Below are 21,174 nucleotides of genomic sequence, written 5' to 3' on the forward strand. Positions count from 1 at the left end.
ACTTACTTAATAAATCAATAATTTGACACAAAAACGGTCCTCCAGAGTCCGACATCAAGACTGCGCCCCCTGGGCAACGGTCTGCTATAAAGAAATAAAAGACCGTAGAGCGCCGTGATTAACCAATCAGAATCGAGTATTCAACAAAGCCTTGTAATAAGCAGGATAATGTACAGCGAGCCGGTCATTGTTGTGAAAGAAACCCGGGTCTTTCATCGCCCTGAAGGGGATTCTTTCACAACAATGACCCGCTAGCTGTACATTATCCCGCTTATTACACGGCTACTTACTTAATAATTTGACACAAAAATGGTCCACCAGAGTCCGTCATCAGAGCTGCGCCCATAGCAACGGTCTGTTATAAAGAAATAACAGACCGCTGTGATTAACCAATCAGAATCGAGTATTCAACAACGGCGTGTAATAAGCTAAGCTAACCAGCTGCTGTCTGTGCGCTTCATAGTTCACATACAGAGAGCGGTTTCGATCGAAGAAAGCAAATAAAAAACGTATTACTCGAAATGTCCAAGTAGGAAAGAATTTATGCCACATAATACGACAAAATTTGTGCGTTTTTCTTATGAAATACTGTGAATAGACGTATGAAGTTTCTGGGTTTCGAGGGGTCACAGGTCTGACGGGTTTGGGAACCACTGAATTAAACCTTGTGAAACAAAAACTAAGCAAAGCCATTGTTGAATTGTACATAGTTTTAGCAGGTCAGCTGATCGGTGCGGAGGAAAGATTGCAGCAAGTTTTTTGTTTTTGTTTTAAGCATAAGTGCGGTCGGTGTTAATTCTGCTGCCTGTGAGCTTGAGCACCTTCTCCTGCTGATCTTCATCCGAGTCCTCTCTCTTCCTGCCGTCTTCTGCCTCCTCCCTAAAAAACATATTTAACTCTTCTCCTTCTCCTTGCATCTTTGCTGTGACAGTCACCCCCTACGTTACACCCCGAGGCCGCCTTCACTGCAGCCGTCTGCGGCAGGCTCATTATCAGCGAGAATAAAGCTGAGAGACAGATCCTTTTCTTTTCACACATCCGTATGTATTTCAGCCTTTTAATGTGGCCGGAGAGTTTATTTTTGTTTTGGTCACAGATCGCTCGAGGGGACAGCATCCACACAAAGGAAAAGAGGAAGAGAGAGAAAGCGAGGCTTATTCTTAGTATTTAAATGATGTTAGCTGATAGCGAGGGTTTGTAATAGTGATTGTGTTTGTATGCAAGACAGAAGTTAGTGTTTGTGAAATATACTTGTGTAGAAGTTCTAGTGTGTCAACAGCATTGTATCAGACTCTGAAATCTGCCCGAGATTATTTATTATGAAGACACAATTCAAGTCACAGTTTCTCCTAAAGATTTAAACACAAAGAGTGGGAAATTAATTTTAGGATGCTGCAATTGTTGGCAGCTGTTTGATTATTTTCCATAGTAATGGTGGAGCAGTTTAAAGCTTAATATATTAAAAAGATGATCTATGATCTGGTCTATATAATATCAGAAAATAGTGAATATTTGACAGATTGAAGTTGACATAAGTTAGTTTATTTTGTCCAAAATATTAAATTCATTATCGGAAAATATTTGTATTTGAAAGCTGGAACATTTCTACTTTAAAAAAAAATTGTTGGCAATCAATTTTCTGACTAATCGATTAGTTGACTAATAGTTTCAGCCCTAGATAGATAGATCCGATGGAAGAAGTGTGTGGCAGTACTGTTTCTGTGAAGTATAAAAAAAAAAGTGTAACTGCTGAGTATTTGTTTGGAAAACTTTCCAATAAGAAGTACTAAACCAAGACCAGTTTTTAAAGCTGAACTTAGTGGCTGAACTTTCTTTGTGGAAAGTATTTGAAGACAGTTTTTGGTGTATTTGATTGCTTTGCGTTGCTGTCACCGAGAAGCAAGAATGTATGTGATTGATATTCGATGAAAGAAGGGACGGGAGATTTTAAAAAGGGACGGTTGAAGTTTAATTTTTCGCTCTAAAAGGTTTTGCAAACAGTAGATCCGAGCTGATCTCTTGTACGTACGATTCCTGTGTTAAAATGCCATGACGTTGTCAGATCTGAATGCTCTGATCAATCTATTACATTGCATTATGTATACAGATACTGTACTATACCATTGATGGAACTCTTTATTTATGTTCACTTTAAGTATCAGCACTGTGATTATATGTATTTCATTCAATTTACTTCACTTCTTTTTACATGATCAATGTGTCTGGTAAATAAACAATATTGTCTTATTATTATTTGTCTTTTAAAAGAAGTTTTCTTTCGATAGGAGTTACTTCCGGTGGCCCTGAGAACTCAACGCATTACGAATTAAGAAAATCTCTTCACCAATTTGCTAACACAGAGCTACAAATAGAGACAACACAACCAAATACAGAAATGTGCAGCCAGTCGCACACACGACAATGAAAACTGTTTCAAGGGACTCTTACATGTGATGCACATGGCTGAAATTATAGTATGCCGTAAAAAAGTCATGAATGGTAAATGGACTGCATTTGCACTATACTATGACTTTTTAATAACTTTCATATGACGTACTATACCATGAGTCAAAAAGCAATTTCATTGGGAAAGTCATAGTAAAGTGTCGAAAATTTGTTATGAAAAAAAATAGTATATCATATATCATATATGTATATCATAAGAATGCAAAAAAAGTCATAGTGTAGTATGTCGAAAAATTTCACAGTATAGTATGTCGTAAGAATGCATAAAAGTCATAGTATATGTTGAAAAATGTATTTAAAAAAATTCATAGAATAGTATGTCGAAAAATAACAAGAAAAAAATAATAGTATAAAACTGTTGTGAAAAAAGGTCAGTGTATTATGACGAAAATTTAATGAAAAAAAGTCATAGTATAGTATTACGAAAATGTTTATGACAAAAATTCATAGTATAGTATGTCGAATTTTTTTTGAAAAAGTTGTAGTATGGTATGAAAAAAACATTTCATGAAAAAAAATTCACTTTTTGTATGAAGTTTTTCAACATACTATAGTATGTTGAAAAACTTCATACAAAAAGTCATAGTATAGTATGTCAAAATGTTTTTTGGAAAAAAAAGTCATAGTATAGTATGAAAAAAAAATTTCATGAAAAAAAATTCATAGTATAGTATGAACATAAAAACATGTATTGTGAGGTCACACTGACCTTGACCTTTGACCACACCGGTGGACTTTTTTTGTCAAATTTGAAGAAGTTCCCTCCAGGCGTTCCTGAGATATCACGTTCATGAGGGTCGTATGGACAGATGGACGGACGGACAACCTTAACACATAATGTCTCTGGCCACGGCTGGAAACAAGCTGGTAAGTGAACCTTGAGTTAAGATCAGTAAATCAAAATATCTACTATTAATTATCCCGGAAGCATATAGATTTAAAATATCACTTAATTCAACAAGCTGATATTTTCAGTTAACTTGCTAAAGAGAATGCATTTAAAACAGCAATTAACAGTTTACATCATCAACAACATCTCAGTGAATTCTGTTTTATTCAAATTCTATTTACAGCAACGGTTAACAACCTTCTCATAACGTGACATACATACAGTAAGTATCAGTGAAAAGTACCACAAAACACAAGTAAAAGCTGAACGTAAAAATTAGATTCAAGTTACATGCAAAAATACGTGAAAATATTTTACATTCGTATTTGTATTTAACGACATGCACGACATGCACGACATGAAAACATTTAAGACAGTCATAATAAAGAGAGAGAACACTTTTAAATGCTTCTTTGGTGCCGTTATAAACAAACATGATATCTTCCGGTGGCACAACAACATCGTGGTCATTTAAACAGCGGACTCAGAAACTCTGCTGTTTGCTCAACAGCACAAGCAAACTGTGGATAACGAATCCATCATGTTCAAACTGTATTTGAACATTACATTGTGTTCCTGTCACCGGTCCGTTCTCTTATAATGAAGAGACATTTTAATGGCGTTACACCTCCGTCCACAGAGTCCCTGATATAATAATATCATAAATGTTTTTCCGTTACTTCTCAGGATCCTTCGTCCACCGTCAGCTCCTCCAGCTGCTCCTGCAGAGCGTCCAGCTGCTCGGTTTGCTTCTCCTCTTGCTCCTGTTTCTCTGCCTCCTTCTCCTCCTGGTTAGTCTGCTCCTCTGATGCTGATGCATCCTCCTCCCTCTTTGGTTCCTCTCGTCCGTTCTCCAGGATCTCCGAGCTCTCGTAACAGCCTGAATCCCTCGGCTCCTTGGCGTCCTCCCCAGATCTGACCTCCACTTCTGGCTCAGACTCGTCTTCAGCTACACGGAACAAAAGAGACTCACATTTAAATACTGAAATATAAATCCATCCTAGACTCTGAGAGGTCCTCCCATCTTTTTCAAACGTAATAAGTATACTTCATCAAAACAAGAGAAGAATGGTAAATTATAAATTGTAATTCTGGTTGAGATTCAAGAATTATTGGATGAGTCTCATGTCAACATCTGGATTCTCGTGGTGCCACAAGATCACGCGAGAATCGCAGGATCACATATCACACAAAACTCCATCTCGTCAGGCTTCAAGTAATGCGTTTGTGTCTGGCAAGCCACGAACCAATCAGCGTCCTGTGAGGAGCTACTGGCAGGTACAGGCGTGGTTTAGGCGTGTGTGAAGCGACTGTTCGTTCTAAACAATGGTGGCTCCTGAAGAGGTTAGCGTAGCTGCGATAGCATCAGTGATATCAGAACTGGAGAGCATTTTCTTCATCGAAAGAAGAGCAAAGAAACGGCACTGAAGGCGATGTTTTCGCTCTTCTCCCGACTGGCTTCGGCAAGAGTTTGATTAACAGATGCTTCAACCAATCACCTGCCATGTATCTTTTGAAAGTGCCCGCCCTCATCAAAACAGTTTCCAATGACGGCTTCTCAGATGGTTCTGTGTAACAAACCGTCTGATGGGTCAGGTTATCATGTCTGAGCACAACAATAGAATGATATTAATAGAAGTAGATAGCAAAAAAATATCCATTAAACCAAGAGGGACAAACAGTCTCCTCCCTTGTGTCCCCGATATTAATTTAAATACAGTAGATACATTAAGATTCGAGGAGTACAGAGCCAGTCAACATTAAACAAAGAATACTGCATTGCTGCAGCTGATTGTGACGCTAATCCATAAACTCTATTCAGCATATAGCTGCTGTCCGGGACCGACATTCAGATCATGTTTAATGGTTTCGTCTGGAGTGCAGACGAGCTGAGATATATCAGGACAGAGAAGGATTTCTTACGAGCGACTGAGCACAACTTCAAACTGTGAGTGTAATGTTGTGTAACTGAGCCATGAAATGTAGCTAATTACGCTGCTGAGGCAGAAGAAATATGATGGTCGGATAAAGTATTCCCCCAAGACTCACAAGTCTGAGTGGCACAAAGCGAGTCTGAAATTAGCATTACTGGGACGTTTCTCTCAGATTTGATTGAAATTCTGGATTAGAGGTGTTTTTTTATTGCAGCATCATTATGAAAGATTATTGCAGCTTCACAGTGTGTGCACCTACAGTCTCTCAGCAGCTCGGAGGTATTCAGGATCTTGGAGCGCTTGTCCGGGTCTGTGATGTTCAGCTCGTTGAGGTGAGACTCCTTCAGTCCCGCAAAGTCCTCCAGGCTCTGAAAGCCGTGCATGGACAGCAAAGAACTCAGCTCCTGAAAAAACAAGAACATAAACACATGAACATTTAGACGGATAATCACGATTATGATGTAGTCCACCTGCAGTGTAACAAATCTTACAGTAAGACCGATGCCGTCCAGGACCTCCTCCAGGGTTTTGGGTTTGATTTTGGATCGGCGGTTCTTGCTGTCGCAGCGTCTCCTCCTGACCGGGGGGCTCTCGTCAGGCAGCAGGTTGACGTAGATGAACTTAAAGGAGCCCATTTTGTTGTTGAGCTTCCCTGTCCAGGTCCCCACGGGAGGCTTCTCAATGACGTAGATGATGTCTCCTTTCTGGAAGACAGATGACGCATCAACGCCAGGCTTAGTCATGATGATGTTATCAAAGATGAAAGGATGAACAGAATTGTTTGGTTGTTTATAAATCAACCTACCTCAAATAAATATAACTTGTGCAGAAGCATAACAAAGAAAATGAAAAGCTGAATGAGTAAACAGACATTTCTATAAACTTTAACAGACGTTCTCTCTGTGTATAATTTGCAATGCAGTGACACAATCACTACTAAAATTATATTATTTTGTCAAACAGGCAGTCAGTAATGTGTCGTGTAGTTCAAACTCTGCCTTGAAGAGTGATAATCAAAACGACCCGTCTTGTTTCACTCGGTTAACAAGCTCCCCGGAGGACGACTTGTGAAGACGATAGAATCAGAGGCAGCGAGGAAGACTTTCCCACCCCTCCAGACTTACACAGAGCTTGAGCGACTCCACGTCGTAGGGGCTGGGAGTGAAGTCAGTGTGGACGAGAGCTCGACCACAGAAAGGTCCGTTGTAAGAGACGCCGTTCTCCTCCAGCCTCATGCTGTCCCTCTGGCAGTACCCACTGTCCTGGCTCTGTCTGTCGCTACCTGAGGAGTACAGATAACAAGCAGGGTCACATTCATTCCTGAGCCTTCAGATACTTATGGTTTGGGTTTTTTCCCCCTCTATGTCCACAGGTTTTCATCACACTGCAAATATCTGCTTATGAATGGATAGCAGAGAGTGTTGGTGTTTGAGAAATGAAAGAACTGTTAATGGGATATTCTCTTTTAATGCTGCGCTATCAATATTAATGTTTTTTTGTTACTCCTATAATTTCTTTGTCCAACTTTGGACTTACTAATGTTCCCATAATGCTTTGGGGGATGTAAACAAGAAGTATAATGTTGGCATGGAGTCAGTTAGTTGTCTTTTTTAGCCTATATTCGTTTATATTTTTGGCAAATTGGCACCATTATAATCAGGGATGTCACGAGGACCGACACTTCGGTAGTCGAAATTCGGAAAACGTGACGGTACTCGGTTTTTCTACAGTACCGCAGGTACCGGGGGGTCAGGGCTCAAGATTAACAATGTATCATTGTCCCGGGAACCATTGAAAATTTCCCTGATGATGCTACATTGTGAACAACAAATCTGTGTCGAAATCGGCATGAGGAGAGCTAGTTAATGTTAGCTGTTAGTAGCCAGTGGGCAGCTGTTAGTAGCCAGTGGGCAGCTGTTAGAAGCCAGTGGGCAGCTGTTAGTAACCAGTGGCAGCTGTTAGTAGCCAGTGGGCAGCTGTTAGAAGCCAGTGGGCAGCTGTTAGTAGCCAGTGGGCAGCTGTTAGAAGCCAGTGGGCAGCTGTTAGAAGCCAGTGGGCAGCTGTTAGTAACCAGTGGGCAGCTGTTAGAAGCCAGTGGGCAGCTGTTAGAAGCCAGTGGGCAGCTGTTAGTAACCAGTGGCAGCTGTTAGTAGCCAGTGGGCAGCTGTTAGTAGCCAGTGGGCAGCTGTTAGTAGCCAGTGGGCAGCTGTTAGAAGCCAGTGGGCAGCTGTTAGTAACCAGTGGGCAGCTGTTAGAAGCCAGTGGGCAGCTGTTAGAAGCCAGTGGGCAGCTGTTAGAAGCCAGTGGGCAGCTGTTAGAAGCCAGTGGGCAGCTGTTAGTAGCCAGTGGGCAGCTGTTAGAAGCCAGTGGGCAGCTGTTAGTAACCAGTGGGCAGCTGTTAGAAGCCAGTGGGCAGCACAGTCCTGCTTGGCTAAATAATGGAGCTAACAGCTAATGTTAACAGAGTTTACATTAAGTCAAGCTCTTGCTCTATTCAGCGAAAATGAGCATTGGACAAATCAAATTATAACGTTATCATGATGTGTTCAAATGCAATTTCGTAAATTTTTGTTTTTAGAGAGAAACTTGAGGCGGGTCATCAGGGATTCCTATTAAATTCCCAAAAAACAGAATGCAAACTGTAATAAAGGAGTGTATGTTGAAGTACAGTGGATTTATTGTTTTATTTTTGATCGTGGTATCGAGAATCATGGAATTTCACTGGTATTGGTATCGACTACTACATTTCTGGTATCGTGACATCCCTAATTAAAAGTAAGCCGAATGATCTTTTAGCAGTTTCTGTTTGCAATGTACTCAACGACGTACAGACAACTACCACTGGATCACTTTGATACTGAAGAAAACTTAACAACCGTAATGATTCTCAGGCAAGTTCTGGAGCTGGAGCATATTTTCCCTTCAACTCTCACTCACAGCTTGAAAAGCTGCGGTTCACAGATGTAGACTTACCGCCTGAGAGCTGGCGGCTGATGAGGCTGGGTGTCGTGTCCTCTGACCCCGTGGAACACACGGACGTCCTCTGTCCTGCCATCAGATCTGGAAGCCAATCAGCAGAGACCGGAGACATGTCCTCACCACTTTCTCCCTGGAGACGTCACAGGACAACAGAGTAGGTCAGAGGTCAATTCACCTTCAGGTCACTCAGTTAATAATGTTGACTGAAGGTCACATAATGATTGAACTTTAATAATGATGAACTTTATTTTTTCGAGGTTGTTTTCGTATATGCAATTTACAGTTCGTAATTACAATAGTTTATAAACCAATTTTTAAGTAGTGGAGCTTAGAGACGAACACAATAAGTACACTAGAGAAAACAACATCAGCATTCAAAATTGAAATAAAAAATAAACAAAAAAAAGAATATAATAAAAAAAAAAATTATTATAATAATAATAATACAAAGAGAAAAAAAGTGATAATAATAATAATAAATTAAATAACCAAATAAGTTGATAGAATATATATATTTTTTAAAAGCAACAGTAATGTCATATTTACTATGGAGCCTTGAAACTGATAAAATATAGTAAAAGATAATCAGACAAGTCGAAAATATAACTAATGTTGGCTAGTAAGTAATAAGCTAGTGAAAGATAAAAAGAAGAGTAATATAAGTTAATTTATTTTATGAACTAATTGGTAGTAAAGCAAAAAAGTATAAAGCCTCACATTTTTTATACACTCCATTTTGACTAATACTATTATTTATTGATGTATTTAGTCATACTTTTGACTTGTCAGATAACCTTTTACTACATTTTACAAGAATTCAGGTTCTTTACTTAAGTGAATGTAGCAATACCACTGCGTAAAAAATATACTTCATTACATGAAAGCAAAAGTACAGTTTTATCAGCAAATGCACTAAAGTTAAAGTACTCAATATGACACTACTATATCTTATTAGATATTGAAGATGCATTGATGTGTGTGAAACATTTTCCTTTTAATAATTAATTCCTCTGTGTCATTGTCTATGTACAAAAATAGAAATGCTCTGCTGACATAAACTATACTGTAAATACGGTATATAATCCTGCTTCTCTGCACTTTTATAAACAATAACATTTAATATGTACTGCTGATTTTTGTTAATTTTTTGGGGGGTAATATTTTTACCTTTTGTATGTCTTTCGGTGTGTTTTTATTTGTATGAGCCATAATAGATTTCTACTGCAACCTCACACATACTTTATATTTCTTTCATGTGATTTGTATTTTGTATGTAAATAACCGTAAACATAAACATAGCTGGACGAGGAGGAGCCGATTTTAACTTCTTTATATACTGTTGGTCAGTGTAATCTATAAGAGTGCATCGTATTCTAATCATGTGTTTAATATTAAAAAATATAGCCAGCTTAATATGGTAAAAAAAGGTACAAATTTCCCTGTAGTTTGTAGCGGCGTAGAAGTGTAAAGGGGCAGGAAATAGAAATACTCAAGTACAAATTGTAGGCACTTGTATTTACTGAAGTAGAGTATTTGAGTAAATGTATTTAGCTACTTTCCTACACTGAAAATCAAACAACTGAGACATACAGCTTCCCTTTTGAAAACAACAGTACCTACATTCGTCCACTAGATGGAGACAATTTAAATCTTTTGCAGCTCTATGTGAAGATGTCACGGTGAGTTTTTATGTAAGTAAACCTTTATAGTTCAATAATTATAATGTTTAGATACTGTTTTAAAGTTTTAAAATCTATTGACACTGTTTAAACTCTGTGATCATGTCAGTGTAACTGTAAACAGGATTTTACCCCCTCTTCTGCCAGAGCCTTCTGCACCATCTTGGAGGTTTTTCGGGTCATGGTACGTGAGATGACGTTGCGCCATTTCTTTCCCAGTTTGCTGCCACTTTTCACCGTTTCCTCGGCTGTTACACCGTCTGCCACCTGAGACGAGAGTAAAAAAAACAAAAAAACAGGTGTTAGGAGATGAGAAGATATGTGGTACAACTTTATTTAAATCAGTAAAATGAGGTAAAGTTTGAGTGAATTTATGCCATTGACATAAATTAAGTGTCAAGGTGGCATCACAGTCAAGTATTCACTTCTCACTAACTAGAAAACCCACAGATTTTGTGGTAATGGGGTTTGCATACATACACACACACACATACACGCACGCACGCACACACACACTGCTGTTACCCTCAAAGTCACATGTACACCCACACACACCCACACACACCTGCTTTCTATTGCAGCCATGAGTTTCAGAGCGCGTTATCAAACACAACTCCGTCTGCTGGCTCAGTAATGAAAGCTAATGATGTTTTCAGTATTTTTATGGAGGCACTTAGTTGCAGCAAATGCACTGTGTGACACTTTGCGCTGTGCGAGGACACAGAGGTCGAGTCCCCTCTAATTTGCAGAGGAAAATAAAGCGTTAAAGTGCTGTTAGATTTATAAGAAAATAAAGCCTTAATTCAGGAGGATAGATTGAGGTGGCTGTATTAAGACTTTTTTAAACATTCAAAATCATTCTGTGGCTTTTACAAACTGGCAGCTAGTGGTTTATTTTGATAGTGAGTGTCCATAAATTATAAGATGTAACAGAGAGCTGTTTTCTTGTGAGATTTTGTTACAGTACTCTGCATTCACATTCTCATGCCAAACTTAACATTTTCAAGGTTTTTGTGTTTACACTAGGGCAAAGTCAAAGTTAACGCCATAATAACGTGTTAACGCAAATTCATTTTAACGCCACTAATTTCTTTAACGCATTAGAACAATTAATGCTCTGTTTTAAAGCTAGAAGGAGGCTAAATAACGCTTTAAACTTGCGCTAAAATATGGCAAGGAAAAACTGGCATGGCCATTTTCAAAGAGGTCCCTTGACCTCTGACCTCCAGATATGTGAATGTAAATGGGTTCTATGGGTACCCACGAGTCTCCCCTTTACAGACATGCCCACTTTATGATAATCACATGCGGTTTGGGGCAAGTTATAGTCAAGTCAGCACACTGACACACTGACAGCTGTTGTTGCCTGTTGGGCTTCAGTTTGCCATGTTATGATTTGAGCATGTTGTTTTATGCTAAATGCAGTACCTGTGAGGGTTTCTGGACAATATCTGTCATTGTTTTGTGTTGTTAATTGATTTACAATAATAAATATATACGTACATTTGCATAAAGCAGCATATTTGCCCACTCCCATGTTGATAAGAGGATTAAATACTTGTCAAATCTCCCTTTAAGGTACATTTTGAACAGATAAAAAATGTATGATCGTAATTAACTATAAAGCATCATACAATTAATTGCGATTAAATATTTTAATTGATTGAATCAAAATGCCTAAATTCTCTGGGGGAAGGGACCTCCTGGTTAAATGCTTGCTGCTTCTGCAACCGTCTGTCTGACACACAGGCTCTCTGCATGACAAACCAGAGGACATCCTGTCTGCATGCTGCTGTCATCTGGGCTCTGTGCAATGCTTCTCCTTCTTACTTCCTCTCTTCTTCTACACTTCTACGCTTATTTGTCCTCCAGGGTACGCGGAACGTTACTGGGAAGTTATTACATTTCTGTGAATTTTAAAGTGTTAAAACATTTGCCCACACGTGCAGCAGTGTGTGTCGAATCAGGAAGCACAAACTGCTCAACTTCTGTAACAGCCTGGAACTGATAACACTTTGTCCTTTGTGCACTTTGCTTTCTTCTGTGTCATTTAGGTTCTGGGTGAAACGGTACACTGCAGGACGGATGAGGAACAACGTGATAAAACATCTGTCATTCAGGAACTTAAAACACAAAGAGTTTAGAAGATATCTACTTCTACTTTTTTTAGTGATGTATTGTTTGTCTGATGATGTGTGTTTGTTATGTGTATGTTTGTCCAGCTTACATGCTCCTCCAAGGTGAACTCCTTCTCCGACACAACAGGAGAGGTGGGTTTGTGCTTCATAAAATCCTTGAAGCTGCTGGACCTCTGCAGAGTGAGCTGGAAACACACAAAGAATTCATTTTTAAATCATAATAATGATAAAAGCCAGAAAAAGGGACAGCAATAAAAAACTTTCACCACAAAGCAAACGGTGCGAACAAAAAGTCATTACCAGCAACCCACTGATAAAGCTCATCTCACGGTTGTGCAAACACACACGTTTTTTATCTCTTATCTCTTCAAATGTGCGAACAGAATGAATCGGCATAGGGATTTCTCAGAAGGAACAACTGCCCATGTCTCTCCTCACAGTTACCAAAGGTCGTGAATCTGGGTCATGTTGCAGACAGTACTGTGGCTGCGGCTGAATTTTTTTTATAAATGTAGTTGAGCAGATTAGCTGGAAACACAAAGAAAACCACGTGTGGCGATTCTTGAGAGTCCCTCTAATAAACAGTTTTTGTTTTTTTTAAGACTTGTGGGTTTTTAAACTTACCAAAGACACATAACAGGAAGAGAAAAATCTAAAAGTGTAAAACAACAACCCCAATTCATCGTTGAACTCAATACCAGTATGAAGGTACAGTACATGTGTCTAGATTGGTTTAAACCGACTATAAAATCCTCTATTCTGAATTCAAAGTCTGGTCATGATTATTTTCATTATTGATTAATCTGACGATTCTTCCAAGATGACGTCTCAAAATTTCTCCAACCAATTTGCAAATAAATAAAACTTAATCTTCATAATTGAGGAGGTGGAACAGGGGGATCTGGGGCAATTATGCTTGAAAATAAACGATTAATAATTATGAAAATAACTGCTGATTAATTATCTTCCAATCAACTAATCAATTAAAGGACTGATCCTTTCTGCTGAAGTCTGCATATCACTTGCGTATGTTTAAAATTAACTTATTTTGAACCATAAAAAGCCATAGTTTTGACTCTTTTGCATAATGTTTTCCATCTAGCTCTTGTGGAAACTCTTTGTCTAATTTTCCATATAACCACACGCCGCTGTGCAAGATCTTATCGCAGCTCATCCTTCTCGAATCTTTGTCAAAACCACAGGAAACGGGCAAAGCTCGAGCAAACTGCTGGCAGCCAATCGTTGCAGACATCCAGCCGGTGCTGGCGGCTGATGGTCTCCGTCTGCGTCTAACCTGCAGAATTTAACCACCAGTGCACTCAAGGGAACAAGTGACCTTTTATTATTATGAGGCTATTACGAGTGCTGCTGGTAAATATCTGTTTTTCCTGCCACCAGTTCTCGTCCTTAAAAAAGCCACAAAGCTTTCAGACAAAATCAATCTCCTATTACCGGCTGATACTCGCAGCGCGGTGACTCCAACAATGACGCTCTCCATCCTCGATTATCGCCAGTGACAACCGTGTGTTAGGAGATGATTGCCGAGAACAAAGACAATGAGATGTGTAATGACAAGGCGTGAATTGGACCACAGGAGGGTAGGTGTTGATGGAAAATAAAGGCATTGGTGTTGAGCGTAGGAGGCTCGCTCTCATGGCGGCTGCTGGAGACGAGGGCACCAGAAGCCACAAAGCCAGTTATGACTCAAACTACATCTGCAGCAATGATTCACCCTGCCAGAATAGAGGAACTTTACACTTCTAAAAGATTATGTTGAGCGTATTTAGACACTTTTAAAACGTTAAAAGGTTTAACGTTAGAGCTTTAAGTAGTGTGTGTTTGTGTGTGTGGTTTCACCACAAAGTTTTCCACTAACTTGAGCAGACATCCTGTGCTGATGTGCACACAAAGACAGCTGTACAAGATGATGCAATGCAAACACAAAGTGTTTAAAAGTATGTGATCAAGACCTCTTCACAATCACAGTCTGTAATATTTACATATTTATAAAAGCTCAATTCGAGCACATTCACTTTAAACCTTCCAAAACAAACTAATAATTACTCACCTTCTTCTTCTGCACCTGCACCTGCTCCTTCTCCGAGGCATTGGATGGCTTTCGCCTCAACATCTTCTTCTTCAGTGGTCCTTCAAGAGATCTCTCTGGATAAAAAGCAGTGAGAGCGATAGACTGGTCTTAATCAGTGAGGGTTTCTGTCACCGTGCTGTCACTGCGAAAGTTGTGTCAGATACAAAAAAAAAAAAAAGGTAGAGCTGAACTCTGCTGCAGCCGCACGAAGTGCAGAAGCTGAGAGGAAGTCACGTGGCCACACAGAAACTAGAAGAGGCAAACCCTGTTTTTGGTCCTCTGGTTTACACACGGAGGTTAGTGGGTTTGTTGCGTGTATGTTCTCAGCCCTGCGTGCTACAAACTCTCTGTGGCAAACTGAACCGACTCACACGAAACAGTTCATGTAAATGTCATCCAGCTGGGCTAATAAAGGTTAAAAAGAAAGTATTTTTCCTGTTAATCTCGCTTTATAGAGGTCATTTTTTAAATATTGTGATCAATCAACCTCTGTTTACTCATATTTATATTGTATATATTATACTCATATGTTCAGTCAGATAAAAGCTCTCTAAGGATTATCAATAAGAAGCAGATGTTTTAAAAGCATCGAAGTCATCTCTTGCTGCAATGTCGCTGTGTTACAACATTTCTACTTCCACAGACGTCAGTTCTCAACTTCAGCAAAATGTTGAAGTAAAGTGAGGAAATATCTCTAACACGCAACACAGCAACTCTTGAGTTGTCAACTAGCTCTGTGTCAAATTATGTTTTTTGGATTTTACAGCGCCATCACACTCAAATGAGCACCTATTTGTCATCGCACCTGAAGTGTGGAAGTGAAAGAAATCTAAGGATGACATATTTAGAAACTCAGTTAACGGCTTTGCAGCTGCAGCAGAGGAGTCTGCAGCAGCAACCGGAGGTCACAACAACAACACAAACTGGTGATCAAACAGTCCAGCTTAAGATATTTATCAGGGCTGTCAATCGATTAAAATAGTTAATTGCGATTAATTGCATGATTGTCAATAGTTAATCGCAATTAATTGTATGATGCTTTTATAGTTAATTACGATCATACATTTTTTATCAGTTCAAAATGTACCTTATAGGGAGATTTGTCAAGTATTTAATACTCTTATCAACATCTGAGTGGACAAATATGCTGCTTTATGCAAATGTATGTATATATTTATTATTGAAAATCAATTAACAACACAAAATAATGACAAATATTGTCCAGAAACCCTCACAGGTACTGCATTTAGCATAAAAATATATGCTAAAATAATAACAATCTGCAGCCCAACAGGCAACAACAGCTGTCAGTGTGTCAGTGTGCTGACTTGACTATGACTTGCCCCCAAACTGCATGTGATTATCATAAAGTGGGCATGTCTGTAAAGGGGAGACTTGTGGGTACCCATAGAACCCATTTAAATTCACTTATCTTGAGGTCAGAGGTCAAGGGACCCTTTTGAAAATGGCCATGACAGTTTTTGCATAAGTTTGGAGCATTTTAGATTCCTTCGCGACAAGCTAGCCTGACATGGTTGGTACCAAAGGATGCTTTATGTTTTCTAGTTTCATATGATACCAGTATCTTCACTCTAGCTTTAAAACTGAGCCCACTACAACCTACAAATTGCAAATTGCTTTAATGCGTAAAGAAATTAGTGGCCTTAAAACTAATTTTGCATTAACGCGTTATTATGGCGTTAACTTTGACAGCCCTAACGTGTATGCAAAGCCAGACACATGCTGAGACTGTAAAAACAGACAATTAAGACAAAAAAAAAACAACTTGAGTGAGTCACAGAAATGTGCGTGCGTTTGGATGTACACTCAGGACACGGACAAGGCAAACACTGGTAGTAGAAGCAGGAGAGGGGAAGTAAACTGTAAGTCAAGTTTAGCTTGTTATTTTGGTTGGGTAGCAAACCACATGATAAGAGCATGCCCTATTTTAGTTTCCTGTCACTCGACTGGCAACAAACTCATCTGTCTGCAGATCTTTAAAAGAGACAAAAACAATAAGCACAACAGATTTTGATTTCACCTGAGGTTACCTGAAACCTCAGAGGTAGTGGTGCAAGAAGTACTCAGATCCTTTACTCAAGTTAAAGTAGCAATATTACACTATATAGAAACGTAGAAGTACTCCATTACAAGTACAAGTAATGCATTCAAAATGTTACTGCAGTAAAAGTACATACGTATTATATTATAAAATATAGTTCAAGTATCAAAATGTAAAAGTATTCATCATACAGAATAGCCCCTTTCAGAACGTTAAATTATCACTGTCATTACTAGAGCTGCAACGATTAATCGATAAGTTGTTAACTATTAAATTAATCGACAACTATTATGATAATTAATCGGTCTGAATAATCTTTTAAGAAAATAAAGTCAAAATTCTCTGACTCCAGCTTCTTAAATGTGAATATTTTCTGGTTTCTTTACTCCTCTATGACAGTAAACTGAATATCTTTGAGTTTGGGGCAGGGTCTGAAATTAACTTTTTCACTGCCTGCCACTGTGGCAGGCAAGTATTTTTTTGTGTCTGCCACTTTTGGAATCTCTGCACTAAATGAAGGAATAACATTTGAGATCTGATGTCATTCAATGTTCGATATACTGTATTTTATACAAAAAACATTATATACATGGTAAATTACAGTATTCCATTTACACCGTTGAGGGAGGGTAGTGTACACAGTACTGTACTGTACTTTGTTATTGTTATGTATAGTGGTTATTTGCATAAAAATACACGATTCAAATGATTATGAATATTTAAATATTTGCTTACATTAAAAAAAATCTTGGAAAGTTGTTAGGAAGTTAAACAGGTCATAATTCTCTCTTTAATACCTATTTTATATTGCTGTGAAAACATCTCCTTCAAACAACTGGATTTATTCAAGTTTCTCGCCAAAAACTTAATTTTACGAGATTACATTTGAACACATCATGATAACGTTGTAATTTACCTTCGCCCAATAGTCCTTTTTCCTGAGCAGACTTTGAACGCCTCATAGTAATAACTGAGTGGCACCTCCGTTAACGTTAATATCTCCGCTATATATCCAATCAGTACTGTGCTGCCCACCGGCTGCTAACAGGTTACGTTATTAACTCTCATCCTGTTGATTTCAACACAGATTTGTTGTTCACTCTGTCGCATTATCAGGAAAAATAGGGTGCGTCCCCTCAGGTTAAGTAGCGCCATCCTGTTGAGCGCTTTTTTTTTTCTCTCCGCAGTGTCTCTGGTCCAAAACAAACTGAAACATGATATATGTCATTGTGCAGCGTAACTGACAGAAAGCATCAATGAAAGAGGAATCGATAGTCACGGAGGCATGAGATGACAAGAAAGAGGACAACTACGGTTCTCTATTCCCCTCACTAGCGTTTGCCCTGCCTGCCAAAGTGGCAGGTGTCCTGATGATTTGGCGGGTGCTAATTTTGGACCCTGGTTTGTGGACAAAACAAGACATTTGAGGACGTCATCTAGGGCTTTGGGAAACCACATTGATCCACATTTTTCACCATTTTCTGACATTTTATAGACCACACAACTAATCGATCAATTGGAAAAAAATAATTGACGGATTAATCAAGAAGGAAAATAATCATTGCAGCCCTAACCATTATTGTATAATGTTAGACAATACAAGAGTATTATATTACTATGACTGATGCATTAATGTGGAAACAGCATCGTTAAAGTAGACTAATCCACTACATTTTAGGAAATATTGTACTTTTTACTCCATTACATGCATGTGTTAGCTATAGTTACTTTAAAGATTTTACATTTAAAACATATGATCATTTAATAAAATATGATGAATTGTTGTAGATTAAATTGCCCAACAGTATTTAGTACAGTTCTTACTGTAGAGGTTCCCTGTGGAAAACCACTAGCTATTGAGCAAAGCACTTTGTCAACTGTGGTTGTTTTTAAATGTGCTATATTACAAATAAAGTGTCACTGTACTATGTTTTGACAATGAAAGCAGCAAAGAAGACTACTGGCTAGCAAATACAGATACAAATACTAAAATACTATTTAACACCAAATACATAACAAAAAACACACAGCAGAAGAGACTTTTGTTCACAGGGAACAATGATCTCATACTTCTTGTTCCTCTTTTTCAGGGCCTCTTGACCACAAACCCCAACGCAGAACGTATGGTTATGCCTTTTCTCTGAAGGTTTCTTCATGTGCTTTTAGTAATGTTTGACAAGAGCATGCAGATACCGGGCGTGGAGCGATGGCAGCACATTCACACCTTCAAGGCGCGCTCACAGAAGAGCTGCCAGGCAACCAGCCGTCTGCCGGTATGAGCTCTTCACAAGAAATAAAACCGCAAGATCTGCTCACAGCTGTTTAAATGACAACTTTAAGTACGATTTGTTTCGTTTTCGTTTAATGTCGTTTTTTATAGAAAAATTTAATTATGATGAATACAAAACATGTTCTCAAGTAAATAGAGCCAGTGGCTTTGGCGACATTTGATTTTAAGCTACCACCAGCAGACAGCTAACTTAGTTTAGCACAAAGACATGAAACTGGAGATGTTACACTTTATTCTGTCACCTCATTAAAAATTTCAGCTATACTGCCCCCTCAAACGTTTTTATTATACTTTATTACTTGCTTTATTTTGATAGATGTTACCAAACATAGTTACCATATCATTCAAACAGGGTCATACGTTTTAATAGCTGTGATTTCACTGTACTGAAATTTCCATATAGCATACAGCAGCTATTCCCAAACCCTGGGCCGGGGCCCACCGGTGGGCCTCAGAGCGCCATCTAATGGGCCGTGGAGGTACTGCCATATGGTTAGATTAACTTAAAACTCCAACGGCCGTTATTCGGTCTTTCAGAGGTTTTAGCAGGCTCAGTTTTAAAGCTAGAGTAGAGATAAAACTAAGGAATACATTGGTCCTGTGTCATGCTAGCTCGTCGGGAAGTGCACTAAATAACGCTCCAGATAGACATAACGCTAAATTTTGGCGAGGACAAACTGGCGTGGCCATTTTCAAGTGGCCTTGAAAATGGATTCTGTGGGTACCCACGAGTCTCCCCTTTACAGACATAGCTAACGTTCTCCGATGCGGTGACACAAAATGGAGCATTTTTTTAAATGAAGAAGTCGTTTTGGAGAAACCCTGCACCAGTAAAAGCTCAAAGCGTGTGGTGAGGAGATATGACCCTGAATACTTTGGATTCATAATGGCAAGCAGTGATGGGTGAGGGTAAGCTGAATATTTATGTGGGTCATTACAGCGGATGGCATATTTATATACCAGATTCTCATTTATTTGGGAAGGTGGTCCTCGGAAATTTTTTAAGAATCAGAAGTGGGCCTCAAGTTACAAAAGGTTGAGAACCTTTGATTTACAAAACTGTTTTAGGAAGAGGGGAGATGTCATGATTCTTATGTTCTCATTTGAAAAAACTTGTAAACACAAACATAATGTGTTGTACTATAAAACTACAGATGTAACTGAAAGACTGCAAACCCCCCCAGACAATCAGGTACTCCGTCTCTCCACAGTTGACATTGGGCGAACCCTCACCAAAGTGAACCCGCGCAAGTCTGCTGGACCCGATAATGTGCCTGGACATGTACTCGAGGAGTGTGTAGATCAGCTGGCAGATGTGCTCTATGACATCTTGAACATCTCCCTGAGCCACGAGGTCGTCGCTTCATGCTTTAAAACCACTATCATCATCCCAGTGCAGAAAAAGTCGACGGTGTCCTGCCTTAATGCCTACCGCCCTGTAGCATTCACACCAATAACAATGAATTAGGGCTGTAAGAATATTATATCCAGTTACACGATATTATGTTATGTGATACTGTATCGTAAGTTAACTTTTTAAACTCAGATTTTATGCATATGGTGGTGTCTTCTTTATACTACGGCAGTTTTGCTGAACTTAGATTTTAAAAAATCGCTGAATATTGCCTTGCTTAAAAATAAATTAAAGAAAAAAAAAAAAAAAAAGAAAGAAAAAAATAAATAAATAAATAAAAAAAAAAATAATAATAATAAAGAAAGAAAACTTTTAAAAAAGCCAACATAACTGGGCAAGATCAATATCATGTGACTGTGTACAGTGTGTGGCTGGTTGTCTGTCAGTGTGCAAAATCAAAATTAAGGCAAGATTAAAAAGAATAAGATCAAATAAAGTAAAATAAATATAAATAGGTAGATAAATAGAAGTAACAGTTATCAGCTGTCAAACCTTTAGTATTTAATGTAGGGTCACAAATTTGGCCTCAATTTGCTTTCTTTTACAGTGTGGAGATAACTTCCGGTATACTGTCCTGGTTACCTAGCGACCAGAACAAGTCTGTGGCTAACGTTAGCTATGCGGCTAGCCGAAGATTGTTAGCCTCCACTTACCGCTCTTTGTGCGGCCTTCAAGAGACGGACGAGGTTGGAAGTTGTTGAGTTTCTATCTGGGATCTTTTAGCCATATGTTTCGATTGTTATCATCCGTTTTGTATCAACAACAGCGTCTTTAAAAGTGACGCCACCGGCGCTAACCGCTGGGTGTCATCGTGTGTCCGCCAGCCAGTGTCAATACCAAACGCCCCTTTAGCTCCTCCTCCTCACACAGGATGCTCGATGATGATTGGCTGCTGTGAGATTGATGCTCGATGATGATTGGCTGCTGTGAGATTGATGCTCGATGATGATTGGCTGCTGTGAGATTGATGCTCGATGATGATTGGCTGCTGTGAGATTGATTCAAAGTACCGGTGAAAAATTGGTTAATCCACTAAACACTTTTATATATATACATGTAATATAATATATATATGTATATATATTATATTATATTATATATTATGTATATATATATAAATATAATATAATATATTATATATATATTTTATATATTATTATATTATATTATATAGAAAAAAGTCGTAATATTACGAGAATAAAGTCATTACACTGCTGTTAAGCTTTACGAGAAA

At 38.6% G+C, this 21,174-nt stretch overlaps 1 protein-coding gene across 1 annotated transcript; it reads right to left on the reverse strand.

Annotated features, from left to right (window-relative positions):
* Window positions 1-3,501: 3,501 nt before the first annotated feature.
* Window positions 3,502-20,776, reverse strand: sash3 (SAM and SH3 domain containing 3). Its single transcript, XM_037780417.1, has 9 exons — window positions 20,594-20,776; window positions 14,154-14,248; window positions 12,175-12,270; window positions 10,080-10,214; window positions 8,263-8,398; window positions 6,414-6,571; window positions 5,781-5,993; window positions 5,549-5,693; window positions 3,502-4,304 (listed from the first exon to the last, which is right to left on the reverse strand). The coding sequence occupies exons 2-9, from the start codon at window positions 14,214-14,216 to the stop codon at window positions 4,039-4,041; spliced, it is 1,212 nt and encodes a 403-aa protein (XP_037636345.1). The 5' UTR covers window positions 14,217-14,248; window positions 20,594-20,776; the 3' UTR covers window positions 3,502-4,038.
* Window positions 20,777-21,174: the final 398 nt, after the last annotated feature.

The sequence above is a fragment of the Sebastes umbrosus genome, chromosome 9, assembly GCF_015220745.1.
Source record: "Sebastes umbrosus isolate fSebUmb1 chromosome 9, fSebUmb1.pri, whole genome shotgun sequence".
Classification (NCBI taxonomy): Eukaryota; Metazoa; Chordata; class Actinopteri; order Perciformes; family Sebastidae; genus Sebastes; species Sebastes umbrosus.

What these genes read in the sequence shown, in the direction of transcription:
- sash3 (XM_037780417.1), bottom strand. Translation starts at nt 14,216, where the DNA reads ATGTTGAGGCGAAAGCCATCCAATGCCTCGGAGAAGGAGCAGGTGCAG. An exon ending in CAGCCGCCAGCTCTCAGGCG is followed by an intron (nt 6,572 to 8,262) that starts GTAAGTCTACAT and finishes TGTACTCCTCAG; the next exon opens with GTAGCGACAGACAGAGCCAG. An exon ending in CTCCGAGCTGCTGAGAGACT is followed by an intron (nt 4,305 to 5,548) that starts GTAGGTGCACAC and finishes TGTTCCGTGTAG; the next exon opens with CTGAAGACGAGTCTGAGCCA.